The sequence below is a fragment of the Mugil cephalus genome, chromosome 21 (assembly GCF_022458985.1).
Source record: "Mugil cephalus isolate CIBA_MC_2020 chromosome 21, CIBA_Mcephalus_1.1, whole genome shotgun sequence".
Lineage (NCBI taxonomy): Eukaryota > Metazoa > Chordata > Actinopteri > Mugiliformes > Mugilidae > Mugil > Mugil cephalus.
This window is the reverse complement of record NC_061790.1, coordinates 17,062,510-17,085,161: the sequence shown is the minus strand read 5'-3', so window position 1 is coordinate 17,085,161 and position 22,652 is coordinate 17,062,510. Positions and strand designations below refer to the sequence as shown.

Below are 22,652 nucleotides of genomic sequence, written 5' to 3'. Positions count from 1 at the left end.
GCAGATGCTATGACGGGCGCCATGATGATGATCTGGGATTTTGCCTGCAGCAGCAACCAGAGATGCTACAACTATGGCAGATGGGCTACGGGCGCTACATGATTAGACGGATTCAAGCCGGGGCACAGCAAAGATGGAGGACAGCGGTTTAAGCGCATGCGTGGAAGTTCTTATAATCTGTTTTTGTAAAAACAACGGACAAATGTCAGACTTGGGGCGCAAGGCGTTGAAGCTAAGATGTTCTTCATTAAAACGAATAGTTTGTGTATTTTGTAAACGCTCACGTGGTGTTTTTGAAGCCTGAAAGCAGGCTAACGAGCTATGCGTCCATTTGTAGCTCATTCATATTTTACAGCCGAGCCCTGCTTCCCATAATGCAGCGCGGCGTTGCGGATGCAGCTGTCTACTTGGCTATCTTTTCTGTCGAAAGCCTCTGGCTGCGAGCTGCTGGTAGCTTGACGGTGCAAAGACGGCGAGAAGCGAGCGGCCGGCGGGGGAGGCAGGCGGTGCGAAGGGAAGGACGGGGGGAATCTAGGCTGTGTCCCGTATTTGGAATAAGCGAGACGAGAACACAGTTCTCCTCTTGACGTGAACAGGCTGCCGCGTAACCTTCAAAAAGGAGCCGCATTTTTGACGGCTAACGCACGGAGCGTCGGGACTCTTGAACTAAGCGTCATTTGGGAAAAACCGAAGAGACATTTGGTTTCTGGACGAAGAATGGGATTTAAAGAACATATCTGCCAGCGCTGAGTTGTGGAAACAAGGAGGTATTTTCCAGCTGGACGAAAAACTGTCGAAGAAAGACCGAATTAAGCCGAGCTTTATTGACACTACACAACACACGTCAACTTCTTGGGAAAAACGGGGGCAATGTTGGCATTTAGGCACGGAGGAAAGTAACGTTAACGTTAGCTCAGAAGCTAGCTAAATAGCTAGCCTAGCAGGCTGCTAACTAAGCCTGTGTCGCCTTCCATTCCTGGAGCAGAGGAGGGGCGCTGGGGCTTTGTAGCATTGCAGATCTGCCTTGCATTTTTTGGGCTGCAGTAAGAATGGAGAATCCCAAATATCCGCCACAGCAACAACTCAGGGAGGTCTGCTGAGCGACATCGACTCTATTTTTTTATACATTTCGATCCGAGAAGACCTGAAACTGCCAGCCAGCGTTGCGAATTCATCAAAATCAGCCGGCCCGGGGCAGCAGGGTCTGTAATTGTGACTACTTCTTTTCTTATGTGCCCCCGTGGGGATAGGTATAAAAAATGGGGAAGTGCTTGCATGTCTTACCCACCTCCTAGATTCTGGATCTCGAGAGGGAGATCATGAATAGGTCGGCTTTAACGCAAAATTAGCCCCGGCCTGCCGTCAACACAAACTTTTATTATTTTCGAGGCACACTCAAGGTGAGAGAACTTCTTTACAGGCCCCTCTGCGCTATAACTTAACAGGCCGATCCGGCGCTCGCTCATTTCCCCCCCCCCTCATCCCTCCATCATCATTACTTTAAGAAATCAAGAGCCGGAATAAACATGTCGGGAGAGGTGCGTTTGAAGAAGCTGGAGAAGCTGATCCTGGACGGGCCAGCTCAGTCTAATGGCCAGTGCCTGAGCGTGGAAACGCTGCTGGATATCCTGGTGTGCCTCTATGATGAGTGCAACAACTCACCGCTCAGAAGAGAGAAAAATATCCTGGAGTTTTTGGACTGGGGTGAGTAAAAAGCCTATCCCCTTTCTTGTTTGGCCTGTGCATTCAGCCTCCGTGTCTTTTTGGTAAGATGATAAGCTAATAATGTTGGTGGTGCAGTGGCCCTCCCTTCCCCATCACATTCCTTTTATAGTAGTAGTGAGGCTCAGTTGGCCTGCTCTCTTCTCACACAAACCCTCCCTAAAACTAAAAGCAAGGCCACTTTATTCTTGTGCAATTAAATGTTTTATGCGCTTTGGAAAAGCACGGAGCGCCTGCAGCATGTTAGGATTACAGCAACACACGTTAAACAGAAGACACGGTTTATTGCCAAAAGCAGATACGTTGTAAAAGACGTGCTACCAAGTTGACAATGGGACGGAAGGAACGACCGTGAAGAAGATCTTAAGCAGGCCCTTTCTGAGTTTTGATATGAATCCAGGAAAGATCTAATAAAGACGCCCTTGCCTTGAAGCCACTGCCTGAAAAATCACTCTTACATAAAGTAGATGCTTGTCTGTCATTGGCACGCTCCCTCCACCTCAGCTTTCTATTTTACGTGTCAGTTTGTTTTCTTTTCGTATGGGTGTGTATGCGAGAGCTTGTTGATATGCTTCTGTCCGTGTCACAGAGAGGTTGCGCTGAAAGAAAATGAGTGGTGTTTTGTTCTCAATCCTGCGCGGAAATCAGATGCACAAATGTTTAACCCGAAGTTTGATTAGTTTCTGATGAAAGAGAGGTGTTTGCACTTTTGTAACTTTCCCACTCTGGTTAAAGCAAGGTTAGAAAAAACAACACACAGGAGGCAGGAGGACCACACACACACACACACACACAAACAACGCAAGCATTTGTGCAGAAGGGCTGTGTGTGTGTGTGTGTGTGTGCATGTGTGACATTGGGGTTAGGTTTGTGCATGAAGCAGGAATGTGAACAACTCACCTTTTTTATCTAGCGCAGAGGCCCAGCTAGCTGCTGGAGCACGCCTGGATGGCCTGCTTGTCTTTTAAAGCCCTGAATGAAGTGCACAGCAGTGAGGCAGGAGCAAATTGTTGCCCTCACAGACAGAAACGTGGATCAAGACAGATTAATAATACATACGGCAATAAGAGACAGGGTTATAATGGACGGAAAGTGCTGTTTGATGTGCTTACTGGCATCTTTGCGTCTAGCTTCATTTCTATTCTACGATGTTAAACAAGCAGCATTTTGGCTCATCGTTGACAGTCGGTGTCAAAGAGAGACAGGATGGATGGAAAGCCAGTGAAATGGTGGTAAACCTTTGGTCTCCTCCACCAGCCGCCGTATGGAAAACCTATTTTGTTGGAAAAATGGAGCTATTCTAACTGGAAGTGGTTGGATTTGGGTGATTATTGCATCTGCATGAGGGTGAAGAGTTGCGTTCCCTCCCATTTAAACCTAATATGTATTTTCCCCTTAGGATGTTTTTTTTTTTTTTTTCCACATTTGCAAGATCTCAGCTGATCTGCTGTACTCAGCTGGCCATGCAGCGATGCCAGTTAGTCCTGGCCTTTAAGGAAAAGTGCTTGGGTGCCAAGTGGTGACTACATCTTGACATTTCCCTGTGTTGACACTAGAAACTCCTTGACTGAACTTGGCCAGACACAACACACAGATGCTCCCAAGCAGTCATAACTGTGGAGAGGTATCTTGCTGCTTATTATTGTGTCCCACTTTAGTGGGGTTGCTTTTAAAACTTCCCGACTTCAACAGTTAGTATCAGTGTATATAATTCAGTCGCAGTTTGCCTACACACAATGAATTGATCAGGAATCCTCTATGCAGTCAAAACCTAGGCTGCGTTTGTTTATTGGGGATTGTCCAATTCTTCTGTACTTAGTCAAAGAAAACCCAAGTATACGTTCACAATGCTTCACGTCTCTGCCATGCTTGTACATATATATATTGTGTACACAGCTAAGGGTGCAACACTGTAGCAGTTAGACTAGAAATGTAGTTAATGTTACGTTCATCATTGAGTCTCTCTCCAGTTATTATTTGTTTTTTTTATTTAAACAGCATTCATCCGTACAAATTGTAAAGTACAGCAGCCTGATGTCACAATGGACATCTGAGTGAAAGCTGAGTTGCTCTTAGTTCTCTGTTAATTTTATGTCTTTTGAGAATAATTAATTGAATAGCACGGCACCAAGAATGGATCCATTATAAACAGAGACTCCCAAAGGGTCTTTTATTATGGCTGGGGTGAATTGATGAATTAAGGGATTTTGTTATTGGCACTTCTGGACCAAATAGTTGTAGGACGTCTCATAGATTAATTACCAACAGGAGGCGTTCCCCGCGAGAACTACATACTTCCAAGGAGCCTTTCCTTATTTCTGTTTTCATCACTATAGCAACATAATCGCCGGCAGGTAGTTTTACAACGCAACAACAAACAGCAGCGTCTCGCATGTTGTCAATAAATGGCATTTCTCTATGTTTTGTTTCAACCCTTTTAAAGCTAATGGCAAGAACTGGTGCCTGCAAGCTAATTTCTTCCTAATTTTGAACCTTTTTTTTTTTTTTAAATCGGCGGCGGGCCAGTGCTCACTCATGTGTTGGTCAGTCAACGTACAGTTACGTCAGGACTAGTCACTGTACAGTTGCATCACTACTACAGTTTTCTGTTGTGCCTCCTCCCCTGAAGTAGGAGCTACAAAAAAAGTTCTAAAAACAATGATCTCACATCTGCAATTTCGACACATGAAATAGGGCTACTAACAAAAGTCAAACGCGCACGATAGTGGACCACACCTTCGCGGCATAGCCATCAACAGAAAATATGGCAAAGGTGAGGTCAAGTCTCTTCTTGTCGTAAAATGTTTTTAGAACGTCACCACTCCCATGTTTTCTTTTTTCTTGGCAGAACACTCAGGTCAAAGGAAAAAGCACACCTGTTACACATGAAGAACATTTTGCAGTGTTTGGACACTTACTGGCTAGATGTTAACAGAAGAGGTGACTTAGCACCGTTACCGTTGACTGTTTGTACTTTGCCTGAGAGTACATGACCAATTGTAGCCTATAAGAAACAGATTGGATCAGAAAGATAGTGTTAAGTCATACTCAAAACACAGTTTAATCCTACATACAGCAAAATGGTTCAAGATGGGCCCCATGAAATCTAAGACATGTTCAGCTTGTGAGTGATCTGCCTTTGTCAGCCACACAGAGGCTGCACATCCACATCCCCCCTTTCACAGCAAAGGCGCATCATTGTAGCTTAGTCACTTCGCCCGTGTACCTTTTTTTTTTGCCAAAGCAGCACAGTCGTGACAAAGGTGCAGCAATACTCCTTTTTCCTCCTGAGAACGTATATGAGCCAGAAGAGAAGGCAAACATTTGCATCGGTTTTGCTTTTCTTCTTGTTTGGTGACCTCATTGGAGCTGAAATAGAGACCCCTACATGACCTGCAGCCACAGGGGAAATGAACACGGGAAAGTACGCTGTATCCTGACTCCTTACATATACCCCAGGTTTTACACTGGCTGAGGCCTGCGCTCATGGTTATTCTTTTAACCCTGGCTTGTGCAATTCAATCCAAGCCAGTTAATCATCCTACCTATTTGTAATCTCAGGTGTTTGCATTCAGTTGTGTCAAATTTAAAATATTTTTATGTTACTGATTGTTGCTAATATAAAACAACTGCCTTAAACCTTAAAATAATGGAGACATTACAGAGTTAACACGAAGGCTGAAAATGATTCCTCGCAGAATACATATTTCTAAACAGATGAACTACACCAACTCCTTTTTTTCTACAGAACAAGCAATTCTCAATGAGGATGACTAATGATTTTACTGGAATGCGACGCTCTCAGTTTCACATTGACCTGTGGTTTATGTTGGCCGTTTGTATTAGTATTTCTGTCTAAGCCCATCCATGATGTTGATGCCTGAAAAACCGATTACAGTCTCAGTTCTCAAACAGCCCCCCCATCATGACCTGCTTCTTGACTGGTCCCCATTCCTTCATGATTTGAGAAATGAATTGCTGGACAGTCAAATGAAAATGGGAAACCATGCCAGGTCACAGTTGGCAAACATGGGGGAGGCTTCTTGACCTTTTCTCCATCCGGCTCAGTTTTAGTCTGCAGTGGCCAGCTGTTCAGCTGCAGCTGATGTGTGCTCCACCCTGCAAGGCTTTCATTGGCAGCATGCCGCACACACTACTCGCAGCGGAGACGCGCACACACACACACACACTTATTATTGTGGTTTTTCCTAACTTGCCTATCTTGTAGTGCTCAGACTTTAGTTCCTCCCTGTTACTCCTGTTCTTGTACAGACGAGAAGAGCAGTGATTCTGTAAAAAAAAAAGATAAATTCAGTTTTAAAGTTCGCAACCCTTTAAGCCTCAGAATTCTTGATCTTCATGTGTGTGGACTATTTTAAGCGATGTGACTGCTAGCTACTTTGCCGACTGTGTTGTAGCAGCGAGCCCAGTTCAAGTGGAGATAAAGAAAGCAGGAAAGGTGTTCCAGTGCTTTGAGTTTTGCCATCCTTAGGAAGTTAATAGGGAGTGGAGAGTAGATTGTGAAACAGTATTATATGACGAGGACGAGATGCTTTGAGACGATAATAAACTGACAAAGAAAGAAACTGAAATAGTTGCTGTCTCATTACGGGAATTTCAAATCACTTGTAAACAGTTGACAGTGACATGTTCTAAATCACAGCTCAACCACAAATAACGGTTGTGAAAATACTTGTAAGCATCATTGACCATCTGTGTCAGCCTACGTTATCTCTTGTCTAAGGTCTTGTTTGTCGGTGTTTGTATCAGACGTTAGAATCCTGTGTGGGCTGGTCGCTGTGAGGACATCCTCGTTACCTCTCTGGCCATTTCCTATCGGGCTATCCACAGGGTGTAGCAGGCACAGAGACAGGAAGGAACCGCAAGGACTCACTGAGCTAGTGCGGATCCGAAGGGTACATGATGTCATACCAGGAAGCGGGACAGCTGTATTGCATTGTGTCATTGTGTACTCCGTGCTCATTCATTTCCAGCGTTTTGGTGTTGGTGGGAAGACGCAAGGTCACAATGTTTACTTCCTTGCTGGTGGATGTTGACACATACACAGCAGATGCCAGCGTGATCACTTGAAAACCCCAAGCTCTTTGAGTATTTGTCATTTTTTTCACATACACACACAGCTTTTTACATTGTCCTAAAGGGACTCCTGAACAATCAGACATGGCAGAGGGGCCCATGTATCCTGTCCTCGCTCGCTGTCCACTAATTCACACCATAGTTTAGTGTCCAAAGGGGGAAGTCTAGCAGCCACTTACACTTTATTAGGCTTTTTTACTCTTTCATTTCATTTTCTCTTTGTCTAAATAACCTGCGGCATTCCAAACAAACAAAAGATTGTGTAATCTGTTTAAGTGCCTGAAACATGGATACATTTTGGCATAAGCACTTTTAGGTATTTGCTTTATTGTTAGATGTGAAATGTTCAGGTCAGTACCAGCTGGTTGGCTGCTGGTGGTAGAGACAAAAACAACAACAGTAGATAAGAGCTGTTCTGGTTCTGCTCCAAGGTTGCCAGTAAAACTACAGTGTGTTGCTTTTATACATTTTTATTTTTAAACTGATTTAACATAGAAGACACCATACAACTCAGTAGGCTTTAGAGATGCTGAATGTGGATATACATGTGGACATATCCAATCTATATTTTCTAATTCTTTGGCTACTTTAACCGAGTACTGGTCGTATCTTTGTAGTTGCTATACAGGTTTGAGAGTGGTATCAAATGTTCTCATGTCGACTTCAAAGTAGAATAGGATTGAGGGAGTTTCCCAAAAACTATTCAGAGTCACTCAGTTGAACATTTAATATGGGAAACTCCAGTCTGACAATAATTAAGATGTAATGTTTGAAAAAAAAAATAAGTAACAGGCCAGTCATAGTTTTGGTGACTTTTTGTCATTTTAATGTGAAACATGATGGATTCATGACTTCCTGCTATGAAGTTTGTCTGGTTTCCTGTGTTGGGACGTCAAGAGACTTTTGTCATATTGTAGAAGTTCTGATGGGACTACCAGCGAGGAGTGATGGATTAACTGGCACCTGTGATACCTGATGGCACTGTTGGATGATTAACTGCACCTTTAGCAGGGGAATGAGTGCACGGGGAATTATTCATGGCATTTTCAGCAACATCATATTCACAGATGGCCTTTAAAAACACTTAGTCGATCCGTCTAGGAGCTTGGAAGGCAGAGACGCGCCTGCTTCTAATTGTGACATGTCATTAAAAAGTAGCAGAGGTAAGGTTAGCTTCCTTTCTCCATGTCCCAGAGGACAGACCGTAGCGCAGGTCATTAGCCAGCCTCTCAGGACCCTTGGGATCTGACTGCAAATGGCCTCTCCTCCCTCGTCTCTTTTCCTTCTCTTCTTCACCCGTACTTCTCATCCTTCCATCTCTTTCCTTTCCTTATTTCCTTTTCTGCTTCAGTCTTTCCCATCAGTGCCTGCTATTTGGATTTGGCCGACTTCTCCATTCAGCTGTCTGTCCCTCATTTGGACGAGTGTTCTCAGACCAAATGAAAATGAAGCTGCTCCGTTGGCTGCCAGTGGCTCATCACTTTTGAAAATAAGTCAGTCTCTGTTGGATGGACACAAAGGTGTACACTGTATACTTGCATTAGCAAAGAAAAAAAATGTCATAATTTCCAGCTTGTTAGCCGTTGTCATGGTTTATATTTAGTACCCAGCGTTCACATTCCCACAACCTCAACCAGTGGTTTAACTCTATTACTTACTGCCCATGCAAACCTATTGGCATTAACATGAGAGGTGTGTTTCATTTATGTGAAATTTTAAAAGGGTTTAGTGCTACTTCTAACGCTTTTAAGTATTTTGTTTCACACCGTTCATACTGAAGGCTAAATGTTTGTCTACTCTCCCCATAATGACTCTTCAACTCAGAAGAGCAATTAGCAAGTCTCTTTTTGCCAGCAAAGTCTGCACCAGTGACACACTCATCAACGCCACAGACAAAGTAACATTGTATTCTCACAGGACTTTTTTTTTTTTAATGTTGTCAAAGGGTGAATTCGGGAGAACTGCTCAACCCCTCCAAACGTTCAGCTGAAATAGTCCCACAGCCAGCTGGCAAAGGCTCGCCCTTGCATAGTTTCGTCTCTTCCCATACTCAGTGAACCGGTAGTATGTTTCCGTGAATGGGAATGTATCCACACTGGCCTTCCTGAGAAAGATGTAAGCAAAAGGCACAAACACACACATGCTGGGTATTTATTCTCAAAACTATATGCAATCTATATGAGAAATGAGCTTTGACTGAATGGATACAGCAGATTGAAAGGATATTCCATCTTTGTGTCGAAGTGTTAAGTTAAATTAATTTGGGTAATGTCTTCCTTCAACTACCGGCTTTATAATATAAACACCACATCCTCTCCAATAGTGTATTTCTTCCATTTTTTTTTTAATGTGTTATGCCTTAGATGTGGAAAGAAGACAAATATTATGTGGATCATTCCCAGTCTGGGGGAAACTATATACCTAACCAAAGCAAAATCTTGGGATTAGGGAATATAAGACTCTTGAGCAGAAGCCATAGAAACACTTTAGCTTGCACGTTATGCTGGGTTCAATTCAGACTGAATATATCATTTGTTAATTATTTCACCATAATATTGACGTTTTGTGACATGCTGATTCCGTGCAAAGGAAGGCTGAAGACAGACTTCAAAGAGGCAGAAATGTTAAATTTAATCTTATTACACAAGTTTTTATTTGTATAAATTTTGGAATTTTGTGTCTCCATTGTGTCTGAGCCCTGGTGAAAACCTCTGAAGTGTTCATATAATCCCAGGATCCTCACCAGGGCACGAATTCATAAATAACATGGAAGAACATTGCAGCATGTGATCCTCTTTGGCCCTTTTGTTTAACCTCCCCCAGTTTCCTTTTTTTCCACCCCACTTTCTTCTATCACTGGATGTTTCTCTGACATGCAGAGAATGAACCAGGGAATTTGGCGTGGAATCCCATCTGTGGTAGTATGAGGAGGTGCCAAGAAATTCAATTCGCCTCTGCTCATGTCCGCACGTGGTGGGCATGGTAGCGGGGACATAGAGTTAGTCCGATTCATTTTATTGTTTACTGTTGTTTTGTTTTGTTTCAAAGTAAATTCCCGTTTGCACCAGCACAGTTAGCACATTAGATGATAGCCTAGGTGCGTAGGATATGTTTTATTAATGGGGATGCTGTTCTTCGCTTACTGCAACAGCTGCGCTATTGTGTCCTGACTTTCTTTCACTTAGATGTATCAGTAACTTTCTTGTTCAGATTTGCATAATAATACGGCTACTATGATCATCAGTTTTGCCGTATCATTTCAATTAGGAAATATTGTTTTGATGCCAGAAATCAGTTTTAAGATTTGTCAACAACTATGGTTTCAGAACATGATGTACTGAAGTGACACTCGAGTGGTTCAGACCAGACTCCTGAGGGGGAACAAAGTCAAATGTGAACCTATTTTTTATTTTTTTTGGATTTGAATTTCACTTTCACCAGATGTTTAACTGTTTCTGTAGATTTTCTATCTCCTTCTCCATCTCCGCCACTCCTTCCTGTGTAGAAAAAAAAACTCTGAGCTGAGCTCCACACCTCTGGCAGTGGCTGCTTTATGCCCCCTCTGCACGTGCTGCAGCCAGTGCATCCCCTGGCTGCTTTGAGCAGAGGGCTCAGCTCTGTGTGTAAAAAGCGCTGACTCAGGCCCAGCCCCTCATAGCCGGGCTGCCTGTGGAATTTAGAGCTGAGGTGCAATGTTAGGGAGAACGACAGCTGTTTAGATGAGGCCAGGTCTGCTTCTTTGTCCACCAGCGCCACCCACCCCATTTGCTTTCCTTCTGTCTGCCTGTCAGCTCTTAGTGTTGCTCTTGCTTTCATTGTTTAGCTCAGTGTCAGTCTGTAATTTGACTCGATCTGCCTTGCTTTTACTTTACTGCTTTGTAATGCTGCACATATCTTATTGCTCATGCCTTTGCCCCCATATCCTCCCTCTGTAGTCCTCTCCTCTATTCTATCTCTTGCTGTCCTTTATTTCCTCTGTTTGCTCTCTCCTCCTCTTGCCCTCCCCCTCCCCTTCCTGTCTCTCACAGCTCCTCTCCCCACCTCCCTTCCAGACTGCTGCATCCTAGCTTTGCCTAGTGACAGACGAGGGTTGGGTTGGCCTGTGGCTCTGTGTAGGGCATGCACCAACAATATCATTCATTTTGGATGTATGCAGACACGTGTCTTATTGGAACAGTACAGACTTTAAGTTAGTGTATGCAAAAGAGGCATCCGCACAGAGTCAGACAAGTCAGTGCGGCCAGCAGTGTTCTGACAGCATAGAGCTGAGCTGCATTTATAATAAAGCGCCTCTGCTGCATCTACACACACACACACAGGCTTTGATTCTCTGTCTCATGCTGTCATATCTGTAAAGGAAGCTTCTTGTCAAATGGAAAGGATCAGTATTTGCCCTTTGAATTTGTTTAAGCTAAATAAGGACTAGTTTCCAAATTAGCTGCTTAGCAAGACCGGTTCAACAATGCAGCAGCAGTGTAGCAGTTACACAAGCAGACTCCCTTGAATCCCGGGCTGCTCAGAAAACGTGGACAAGGGTAAATTTTGTCCCCACTTCTTATCAGTGGTGCTGCAATGACGCAGCTTTTAAATCAGATGCAGATGTGCAGAACTTTTAAACTGACATCAGTAGATATTGATGTGCATTCACGTAAGACTCGAAACAGGTTTAGCCAGTCAGACGTTTCAGTTTTAAAGGAACTGATTTTAATTGATTAATTTTTGTACACTTCTGATTCACAGTATCCACCCAAATGCAATTTGGTTAGTGTTCATTTCCACATGTATGCATCCCGCTCTTGTGTTATCTGGGTTACATGAAAATCAGGGTTATCCCTATTTTAGCGTGAAAGTGAACATAATGCTTAAGAAGCTTGAGAACTGCCAGGCCAAGTCAGAAGTTTATTCATATAACTTACCGGATTTATATTCTATATTCTCCTAGAGAAAGACAACAGTTTTATTTTTAGCCCCTCTCATTCCCACTTAATATTTAAACGGCAGTGGTTTGGCTGATCTGGGATCAGATGCTGCAACAGTTTTAGTTTTAGTGTACCTTCTGTATGGCTGAATGTGTTACTTATCTCAAGGACTGCCACATTGTCAGTGGCTATTTCCGCAGCAATCTTGCTGATGTAGTTACGCTCTGAAGAATTTCAATGACAGATGAATTGTGACGGACACCTTTTAAGTATCTGGTAAGAATACATATAAACCTCAAATTTAATTCTAGATTTACAAAAGCAATTCTCACTGAAACAGCCCTTGTGCTTGTTCACTCTGCTGTTGACTCACTAGCATTCAATCTTGCATTTTGTGGCATTTCTGCTCAATCTTCTTAAGTGGATAATGAAAGAGGAATCGTGAAAAATTATGCAAAGAAGATGACAGATGAGGACAAATTGAAATAGTTGAAATAATTAGTAAAGCCCACAGAGTTGGCTCGGATTCGATGAAGAAGATATCAGTCAACATGATGTTGCAGTCTTTGTTCCTCTGCCTCAGTGCCTCTTGCTATAGCTGACGCTAACGGTGTGTTGACCTTGGCTTGTGGTGCGTTGGTGAATTTGACAATGACCTGACCTATTTTTAGGCCTGTCCATATATCTGTGCCGCTTTATCCGCGCTTGTCTCTTGCACTCACTGTTCTGACCTCACTGTCTTTCATAGTGGAGACGCATGACTCAAATAATGTTGGATGGGCGAGCGGTTTGTCAGCAAGCATTCATCCGTCTCTCACCTGAATGGCGCTCTTTCACACCGGTGGGTCTCACATGCAACTGATCTGATTGTCCCTCAGAGCTTCAGCAGAGGACTGAATCACTGTGTTGTCTGGGTAGATTCTTAGTGATAAAATGAAACCCCTGTGCAGTGCCTGGCAATCTGGTTACACATTCACTCATATGCATGTTTCCTCTTCAGCGCCGTTAAATTCAGACAGTGATTTGGTGGTTTTGTGGCATCTGTTTTGAAAGGGGTGTTGTGGGTTGTGGGTAAACGTGTAATGTGGCACAACTGAAAGACTGGAAGTGGATGTTTTAAAATCTCTTATTTATTCCAATGAATTGTATATGCGGCCTGACTAACCCACTGCCCGCTATCTTCAGCTGTCCCTATCTTGCGTCTCCTCTGAGAAGTCTCTGGTGGAAATCCTGTGGTCTCTCTGATTGTCATCTCAATTGTTTTCCAGAGTCGTCTCTGTTGTTCACCCCTATATATAGACAGCTGCCCCGCGCTGTTTCCTCCCTCTGCTGAAGGTCATGATACAGACACAACAATTTGACATGCTGCTGATGAGTAAATTTCATCACCCCCCAAATCCAATTGTTTTACCCTGAGGCGTTTGCAACAAGACTAAAAAGTACCACATTAGTTACTTCATTTGCTTTTCCCCTTCCTGTTTATTGATTGCTCATATTTTGTAGTCGTCAGATTGGGCCGAGTTTGAGTAGAAATCTGTTTAGAATGACCCAATATTTTCTATCTGTTGTCCATTATCATATTTTGTTAAAAAAAGGAAGTGTATGTCACGTATATTACACAAATTTCTGTTTCTGTCTTTTGTTTGTTATTACACCGAATTTGGAAAATCTTATTTTGTGTAGCGACTGGGCGGAGCGGAGCTGCAAGCGTTACTCTAATGTTCAGATGAAACCTTATACATTAGTCGTGCGTTGTGGAAGGCAGAGTCTTGAACGGGACTTTATCTGATGTAACAAGAAAAATGAAGATAGATAATGACCTGACATTTGCCTTGGAGGGCACAAATGCATTCATCAGTGCTCTAAACAATTTAGCAGGATATGCTACATTAGAGGATGTTTTGCTGCTAAAACCAAAAGGAAAAGAAGAAGAAAAGAAGCCATTCTTTGAATTCTTCATAAGTATATACACTTTTACTATGGCCCCAAGCACAATAATCAAATCACCAACTCGAAAAATCACCTGCTTGCTTGCTCAGCTGTGATTGCAATTATTGTTTTATAGAGGTGCAGAGCACGTGGTCAGTTAGCCATAAATACCGGTCTTTGTTTTCATCTAGATTTATTGTTTTTAATTGCGAATATTTCAAATATTTACTCTGAAGTGAATGGTCCCAAGGAGCGCCATGTATGTTGTGTAACAGTGCAGTTGCAAAACAGGCCTTGTCCCACTCTGTATTACATTCAGGACACTGCAAAGTGCAGCCTGTGGTTTATCAGCCTGATGAGATAGTTGGTGTCTGCGATCACCTAGAAGTCTCACGTCCTCGTCAAAACAAGGGCCCGCCCCCTGTAGCCTCCCACGCTGGCTCAATCTACTTATCAGTGAGGTCATTAGCCTCGTAACAGTTATCTAGGTGTCTGCCTCCTATTGCGTGGCCGCTGTTTGTTCTCGTAGCTTACTGCATTGGGACTGAGCTTACGGATCAGTCCTAAATGGATAAGGCCTGAGTTTCCCTACCAGGTAAACTCTTGGATGGATCATTTAATTGGTGGTCCATTTACCTGAATTCATTGAAAATATGGGGCTCTCATTGCCTTGTTGATTTAAGCATGGACATAAACACTCTTTTAAAAAACAACAACAACAACAAAACACTCGCCTTTGTGCTTTTGGATTATATTTAGCCCAATTTAGTCATAGCGTTTATGTTGGGAAGAGTAAACTTTGTAAAGGACTAAGCATCCTCTTTGCTTATCATCTATGTTTGTGATATAACATTGGATAGTCTCTCTTTAATAGCAACTTGGAAAAGACCCAGCCCTGCCCAGATCAAATCTTTGCATCTCTGTTAGTTTCGGATCCTAGCTTGCACGATATCCTCACTTGCAAATATAATGAATTTTTTAGTAATGGTCACATGTGTGCCTTCCTCCTGCTGTGAACGGGCAGCATGTCCCAGCTCGCCCAGCTGTGGCCTGATGCATATTTTCAGGATGCTTTTGGTTACAAGTCCCAGCACTGACACCTTTCTTCTGGAGGTTATAATTAGTAGCCAAGCTAGTCTTTTGTGCAGTAACGGGGACTGGTTGTGGCCTAGAAAGTGTCTGCTGTGCATGGCTGCAGCAGAGGGGGAAGTGTATATATAGCGTAGCACTTCAGTCCCCTCCATTTATTTTGGGAGCAGAAAGTGGTAATTTAGTGGTTTTCTCCAGATTTCAGTGTCCGTTAAATTCACAGCCTACCCATTATTGTTTTGTTACAAGAGGGGCCACCACCTGCCCTAGAAAAGTTTGCTGCAGTGTCGTATTAGCAAGGAGTTCCATTTTTATTTTTGGGTTATATAGCATGCCATCGATTTTCTCTTTTACTGTCTGATATCTGTATTTTTGGGTTTTACTTTCCTCTAAACACATCCCAGTGTGTAGACACAAACAGGAAGAGTTTGGTTTACTGATCCTCACAATTTAATCTTTCTCTCAGACCAATTCCAGTACAAAGCAAAGACACATTATGTAACCATAAATGTTATGTGTGGTAAGCCATGACAAATCACAGTTTAATTATGATTCCTGGTATTGTGAGTGATTTGATTCTCAATTCAAAATGATTTTTGCTTTACTTTGTTATTGCTGGAAGACCCTGTAAGTGATGGGTTATGAAGTTGAAGTTGGCCTGATGTAACCAGACACAGCTTTTATCAGTCTGGTAACGCACCATTTGGACTTAACTGTGAAGCTGCTTTCAACTGATGTATAGTTGGATACTCATTATAACTGTATAGCAAGTTTGATTGAGTGGCAAGTGTCCAAATTGCACCGTACCAGACAGGTTAGAACAGGCTACACATTTCTAGTGTTGTCTCAAAAGTTCAGAGTGTGGAAATGGAGACAAAAGGGACACAGTGCAGCATTGTTCATTGCTGTTTCCTGTGTCTGACCTGATAACTGAGGCATCTAGGTGCAGTGCTAAATGTTAGCAAAGCTGACTATACTACTTGGTCAACTCTGAAGAAAGCGCAGGCATATTAATGACGGCTGCATTCCTCTTAGGGGAGGTCCAGCTCTTGTGCTTGCTCTATTGGTTTATTGTTAACAGAATTCCACCTGTGCTTTTGCTTCCTACGTTTGCAATGAATACGGTCTATTATTCTTTCCGTTTTTATTTTAAACTCTGAAACAAATATACCCCAGAAAATTATGCCTCGTGCCAAAAAACTGTTAGATAAGCATTAGCCCGTCCTTGAAATACAGCTGATTTATATTTCTTCTCACAATTCCCGGGTCATTCATAGTTCCCGGAACGTTTAATTAAACATCAGGACAAACTGAAGGCTACTGATACAACATAAATACTTCAAGCAGACATTCTGTCAGTGTGTGAAGGTTTTTGGTAGCAACAGTGTAGCAAGCTACAACTTTGAAGATGACCTCACTTATTAGCAACAATACATGAATAACCATAGATAACCCACGGGGATAAATAGAGTCCTATCCTTTCTTATCTTCTTTTTAATTATAAGCTGCAGTGTTCTTTAGGCTAGCTATGCTCTAAATGCGTTACGATTTCTGTCCCTTTCTCACACGCCCCACCTGTCTTTCTTTTGGTCCCATTACCTCTTTCAAGATTGTTCGAGTTTAAGTGGGTTATGTCAACTTAAGGACAAACTAAAGCACAAAAGTAAAAATCCATTTAATTAACACTCACTTCTAGCATGGAGCAGTTTTGGCTTTGTTTTTGTGTCGGCTATTGTCACTTGCGTTTTTGCCATCGCTTCAGGTCCTTCCTGTCGCCTCAGCGTGAGCACACCTAGCTGGGCAGGTTTCCAGAGAATGAAAGGGATCTTGGGTTACCTCCATCATCATGACACATATTGCCACAGGGAGCCTGCAAACACGTCTTAATGTAGGATAGAAAAGACCTGGGTCGTCTGTATAGTGTAAGGCACTCTGGTTGTTTTCTCCAGTGACAGCAGTGGGGGGAGGTGTATGTCCATGTATGTCAGTGAATAGTTTAACTACGTGTGCATGTATACAGATAGTTTTACTGTCTGTGAAATCTCAGTGTTTTCTGAAATCACTCCCCATCACACTCTTTTATTTTCTTTCATCTCAAACGCCCCTTCTTTGCTGTGCCTCCTCCCTTCTTCGCCACCCATCTTCCTCTTTCCTCCCTGTCTGTTTCCTTTATCTCTTTTCATTGGACTCCCTTTGCTCAACCCTTCTGTTTGTCTTTTTCCTCAGTGTCCCTTTTCCTTTGATGTTCCTACAATCTTTCTCCATCTTATTTACCTGAGACACGAACCCCCCATCTGCGCCAGATCCGTCTAAATATGCTCGTTGGCATCGGGTTAATTTTTGTGTCTAAGCCCCTGATAAATGGACAACAAGTGGATGTGTTAATCCATTTGGGTGGATCCATTTATAGCATGGGTGGTCCCAGTGGGAATCAGATCCTTAAATGGTGCAATGTCAGTGCTGGGCTGTACCAGTTGAGCCACAGAGCACAGCAACAACCCCCCTCATTTTCCACAGGCTGTTGACATCCAGCAAGGGGGAAAAAAACAGAGGGAGAGGATGAGCCCAGAAAAGGCAATGGGAAACTTGTGCTGTAATATCTGTCAGAGTGTTGTGACATGTTGGTGCTGGAGAACCACTGGTAATAAAATCTTACATTTATTTAAGTGACTGCCTGGTGACTTTGATCTAACTGATCTCGAAGTTTACGGAGTGCTGCTAGAATGTGACAAGGTACCACAGTTACAGCTACATTCTTGTGTGCACATCGTGCCAACCGGAATTTTGAGCGCTCGGTATTGGAAAATACTGTCTGGGTTGCTGAACATTCCCACAGCACATGCCCGGTATTCCTAGCTCCAGCTCTTGTAACCACACTTAGTGAATTTTCCTTTCAGGCTCATGTGGGAGCTCTGGCTTGTGAAGGCTCTAAGAGGCTGCCATAAAGTCATTTGTTCCTGGTATTGAGCAGCAAGTGTTTCTGCTGGCAGGAAAAGCAAAAGATTCACACAGCTGCCATCGCCTGTTTCTCCAGTGGTCAACTCCAGTGCAAGAAACAATTTGAGAAGGGGAGATGGTCTCAGGGTGAACATCACATCTTATCATTTGATATGCACTCGGCTGTTGCAGGAAGAATTGTCTGTAAGAGTGAAAAATCACTGCACTGCAAATTTTAAACATTTCTAAACCATTTTTTCTTAAGTAATGACGTTGTCCAAAATCAACATGAAATGCGTGTATAATCTAACCTGTCCATCTGTACTGATGGGAGACCCTTAGACCTGCCATCTGAAAGACCCTTGGCCCGTACAATAAAGGACGTTCAAAGAGGACACCAACTGCCGCCTTAACATGACACAGCTGTGATGACCCATTTATCAAGTCAAGAAAATTTGAATTTTCATTTGATTTTGAATATCTCACATAGTAACTCACTACATGTACATTCATTAAGTAATTTTCAACAACATGATGTACTATATTAATATAGGAAATAATAATGGTAACATTGTTTTCCAGCACATTCTGAGTTGGGATTCAGTTCTTGCACTGATAGCATTATATGATCAAGATTGTCTGCGTGACTTGAATCCTACAGCGCCATCCTTATTTTGGCATCCTGCTGCCGTATCATTGTCATCGTTCTGCTGTTATCAACACACAGGAGAGGTACAAAGGAGCATTGCCATTTCCACCACCAGAGTGGCAGACAGTAAGGAAGCCCAGCCGCTCTGGGTAATGTGGCCTGGCAGGCTTCTTTCAGAGTAACTCTTTATCTGCAAACGGTATCGTGATGCTATGTTGACACAGAATTGTGTAAATCAACTTGTTTGCGATGTGGGTTAAACAGGTTGATGTGCAGGCTTAGAGACTTCTTTGAAGTACTGGGAAAAACTTTGTGTTAGGAGAGCAGAAACCGATGTAGCTCAGCCACTCCGAGGTAGCTTTTCTCACGATGCTTGCCAGGCTCCATGCTCGCTGCAGCAGTGTGAGCTTTAACACACACTAGATCCAATCTATTGTTTTGTCAAGCGCTGCCTCCCTCCCTCCTTTTCTTAGTTGGGAGTTTGTGGTTTCTTAATATTTTGGGAACATCCTGTTTGTTTGTTTAACGCTGTGCGGCACAGATTGTCTAGTTTATAGCCTCAGACCATTCCTGCCCTCTTATTAGTGTGACAGCGCAGTAAAGACAGACTGAAGATGAAGGAAAAGACGGAGGACGAGAAAGAGATATCGAGAAGAGGCCGAATCAAGTGGTCAAATTGGAGAACTTGCTCAGGAACGACTAGAAAAGAGTCAGAAATCCTGGAAAAGAGATGAAGTGATGGAAATAGAGAAAAATGGGTAAGGATGACGGGGGGAAAAGAGAACGGCACTGAGGGGAATTTGAGGTTGACTGTGGTATAGTGGAGGGGGGCGGGGAGGGGAGGGTTACTGCAGACAGACAGCACTGGGAATTCTGGTGTCACTGCTGTGCAGCCTAGCATTAAATGCAATTTAATGCTCTAAGGCATGTTTACAGACTATGTAAGTGATTCCCAGTTTTCCTTTCCTTCCGGTGCTTATCAATGATTTAATGGTCTACTCCCCCTTCTTTGATAGATGACATGCATCATACATGACAAAATATGTGTTCTGTCAGTGCCCCACCACCTGTGTGTACCCAACGTTTGTGCATGTGTCATGAGAGAGAGTGTCACAAACGGAAAGCTGTTATTGGGGCTGGTCGGGCCTCCAAGCTCACATATGCTGGGAGAAACTCAGGTTGTGACATAAAGGGGTCTGGTTCTATTTCCATCTGTAATTTGCGTAATTTCCTGGATGTTTTTAAGCTACCTGCAATTGAATTGCTTAAAGGGTGGTGTTTCTGAAGTGTCTCTGGCCCAGAAAACCTTTCCCTTTTTAGGACTAGGTTATTAGTATCACACCACTTCAGTTTTTCCTTTGATGACCTTGGTGCACTATTTATTCAGCCCTCACTTAATTGTATTTATTCTGCCTTTGTTTAACCAGGAAGTAATTTTGTAATGAGGCTGCTGTTATTTCTTGCAGACCAAGACTTTGTATTTACAAGACAAATAAGCCATGATGGGTGTGGAAGAGATTTTAGCACTTTTCTAAAAATAGAAAATCAGTCCTTTTGTTTTAAAACTTGTCTAATGAAAAAATTAGTTTTTGTAATGGTACAAATCAAGAACCTATTATACTTTGTTTTAGGAATGATGGGAATATTACTTAATTTCCAGGCCATAAGTTGCTTTATTGGGAAAATGATACAGGAGCTGGTGGACAGTTCTTGAGTTGGCTGTGCATATTCTGCTGACACTGTGGTGCCGCAATGTCACATACGTAGCCGTTTTCAAAGGGAACGTAATGTAACAGCCTGTCCTGCCCCATAATTATGGGTAAGCCTGTGACCTAGCGAAACTTAAAGCTGGACATTTATTTGATTCATTCCTAAAGGCAGGGAAGTCAGAATAGTTGAGTTGAAAAAAGAGCCAAACTTGCAGTTAATGCGTTATGTTCAGAGACCTACGCCGACCCTAGCTTCATAACTGACACTACACCCCCCAGAGTTGTAATCACAAGAGCTGTGATTGGTCCACTGGGGAGTAGTGTGTTTTTGCTTCAGTATTTCCAGCCGCTTCTCTGCGAATTGATTGTTTTGGATCACTAAAGGATTGGTAAGGTGACTGAAGAGGCTTGGACATGCAGACATTTGTATGACTCGTGAATTCAGCAGAAACGAGGCAGGAAGTAGAAACAAACATTTAAAAAAGACACAGCGCCAACTAGTGTTTGGATGGCGTTACAGAGCCAGACTGACGAACGCACAAATATAAATGGCTTACACCAGTGTTAGCTCTGTGCGCAAGTCAGCGCAGTACTGTGATTCACCTTAAGACCGGTCATTTCTGATTCTGGTATAATAATAGCCCCAAGTTATTCAGGTCTGTCGTCATAATTTATGATGCAGAGTATTTCCTCTGCAAAGGTTTGAGCAGTCTCGCAAAACTCCCGGACTGCTTATGACGTGTGGTAGGTTTGCCCCCACAAGCAGGCCTGCTTTGCTCAGATGTAGGAAGGCGATCCATGAGTCTCTTCCTCTCCCCTCTTCTGTTCTCCCTCTTCATGTCAGATCCTGGAAAGCCTCTCTTTCTCTCTCTCCATCTCTCCGTCTCCCCTGTCTCTTGCGAGCAACATTTTTTAGCCGTTACCTCACCCATTATGGCTTCCAGATGTCCCTCCGTCCCACTCTGGAATTGGGGATGGGGTTGGAGTGCGGTGCTGGTGTAAGGGTTGGACACTTACTGTAACTGGCTCAGCTGCTGACTGGGCCTGAGTATCTGATGCCTTTTTTCATCTCTCCTCTCTCACTTTTTCTCAGTCCAACTCAGTCTCAAGTTCTCTCTAGCTTGATTTTTTTCCCCCGGTATACTCGGTCTCCATTTCTCCTGACTTTTCCCTCTCATTGTTTTTATCCCACAGTTGTCTTCTGCCCTTTCTAGTTTTGTCCTTCCCATGCAATTTAGTCCTGAAGAAAGATGATCTATGGAAGTGACTATTCATTCAGCTATGTCTATTGAATGATTTTGTATTAGCCCTTCCAATCAAATCTCAAAGAAATCCTGAAAACCCCCAAACTATCAATTCACCTGGAGTTGGTACGGATTGATACGTTAGTTGGAAAGCTGTTTTTGTAATGGATGAGTGACAGATGTCTAAAATGTCATTCAACCTCTGTGTGTCTCTGTTTTTGTCCAGCTGCATCATCATAGATTATCTTTTGTCCTGTGTAGCTCCCTTTTTTAATTTTCTCTTTTCAGTTGCTTAAAATCCAAAAATAGCAGCAATGTGTAAATAGTTACAGATTCCTATTAACATGCATATAGTGAATATACACGTATATGTATATCATGTGGAAATGGTTACTTTTCAAAGTGCCCCATGGTTAATTTTCCATGAGTAACACATTCTGCACTTTTAAAAGCGCCTTCTCATGTAGATGGAGTTTATGCTGTTTTTTTTTATAGAAACTTTAACTAAAGTGGGTGTGCCACTTTACTGAACATTAAGGAACAAAATGTACAGTAGTGGGAATACATTTTTTTTGTTCTAAGAATTTCAGTTACTTATAGATTTAGTTATTTCATTACAAAGCAGTAATTAAGTTACACCCAGCGCTGAGTCACACACAGACACTAAGCATGTATAAGAGAGTTCATACTGCTTGTAGCACCTAAGACACACGCATGCACTCCCCAAATTTCACGTGAACACACCCTTGAGACATAGCATGCGTGAAACACAGTCTGAGGTCCATTGTGTGTGAGTGAACACACTCGCCTGTAGTTACTGCGTTTCACAAAATGGCTCTGACTATGGAGAGAGATGGGCCCGATAAGCATGCAGAATTTTGGGCTAAACCAGTCTGGCTATGTGGATTAGATGGCGTCACTCATGTTTTTCCAGTTTCGCTGCATCTTAAGGCCTGCTGCTGAACGTGTGTGTTTCGCACAGTACGGCCTACAAGTGTATGTGTGTCTTCCACTGTGCACTCGTCGCTTGTCTGCGGATGGATGTTTTCCCCACAAAGCACGCAGTACATTTAATGAGACTGACATGTCATCTTTTTCCAATCTTGGCTCACTCGCCCTACACATTGCAAAACTCTCTGAAAACAAAGACCTCTAGTCATGTTAAAGCTTGGATAGCCACCTCCCCTAGTGTTGCCAAGGGTTTCTGCCACACCTTGTCTTAGTAACGGTTGCTATGTTTAAATCTACCTGTATATTTTGCTAGTGATGCATGATGAAACTGTGCGGTGTTTTTTCTTTGTTGTCAAAGCCGTTGTAGCGAGTCTTTATGAATCCATGTCAGATAGTATAGAAAGTA

The 22,652-nt window shown here is 42.8% G+C and overlaps 1 protein-coding gene across 9 annotated transcripts in view; it reads left to right on the top strand.

Annotated features, from left to right (window-relative positions):
* The first annotated feature begins 471 nt into the window (after nucleotides 1-471).
* The window catches only part of cdc42bpab (CDC42 binding protein kinase alpha (DMPK-like) b), a 66,722-nt gene continuing 44,541 nt past the window's right edge, over nucleotides 472-22,652 (top strand). For 5 of the 9 annotated variants that reach the window (XM_047573724.1, XM_047573722.1, XM_047573726.1 and 2 more), the window contains exon 1: nucleotides 473-1,704. In XM_047573724.1, the coding sequence (XP_047429680.1) occupies nucleotides 1,527-1,704 (178 nt within the window). In that variant the 5' untranslated portion in view covers nucleotides 473-1,526. Of the gene's footprint in view, nucleotides 1,705-22,652 lie in introns of all 9 variants that reach the window. The other 4 variants (XM_047573725.1, XM_047573728.1, XM_047573723.1 and 1 more) reach the window with 2 other exon arrangements.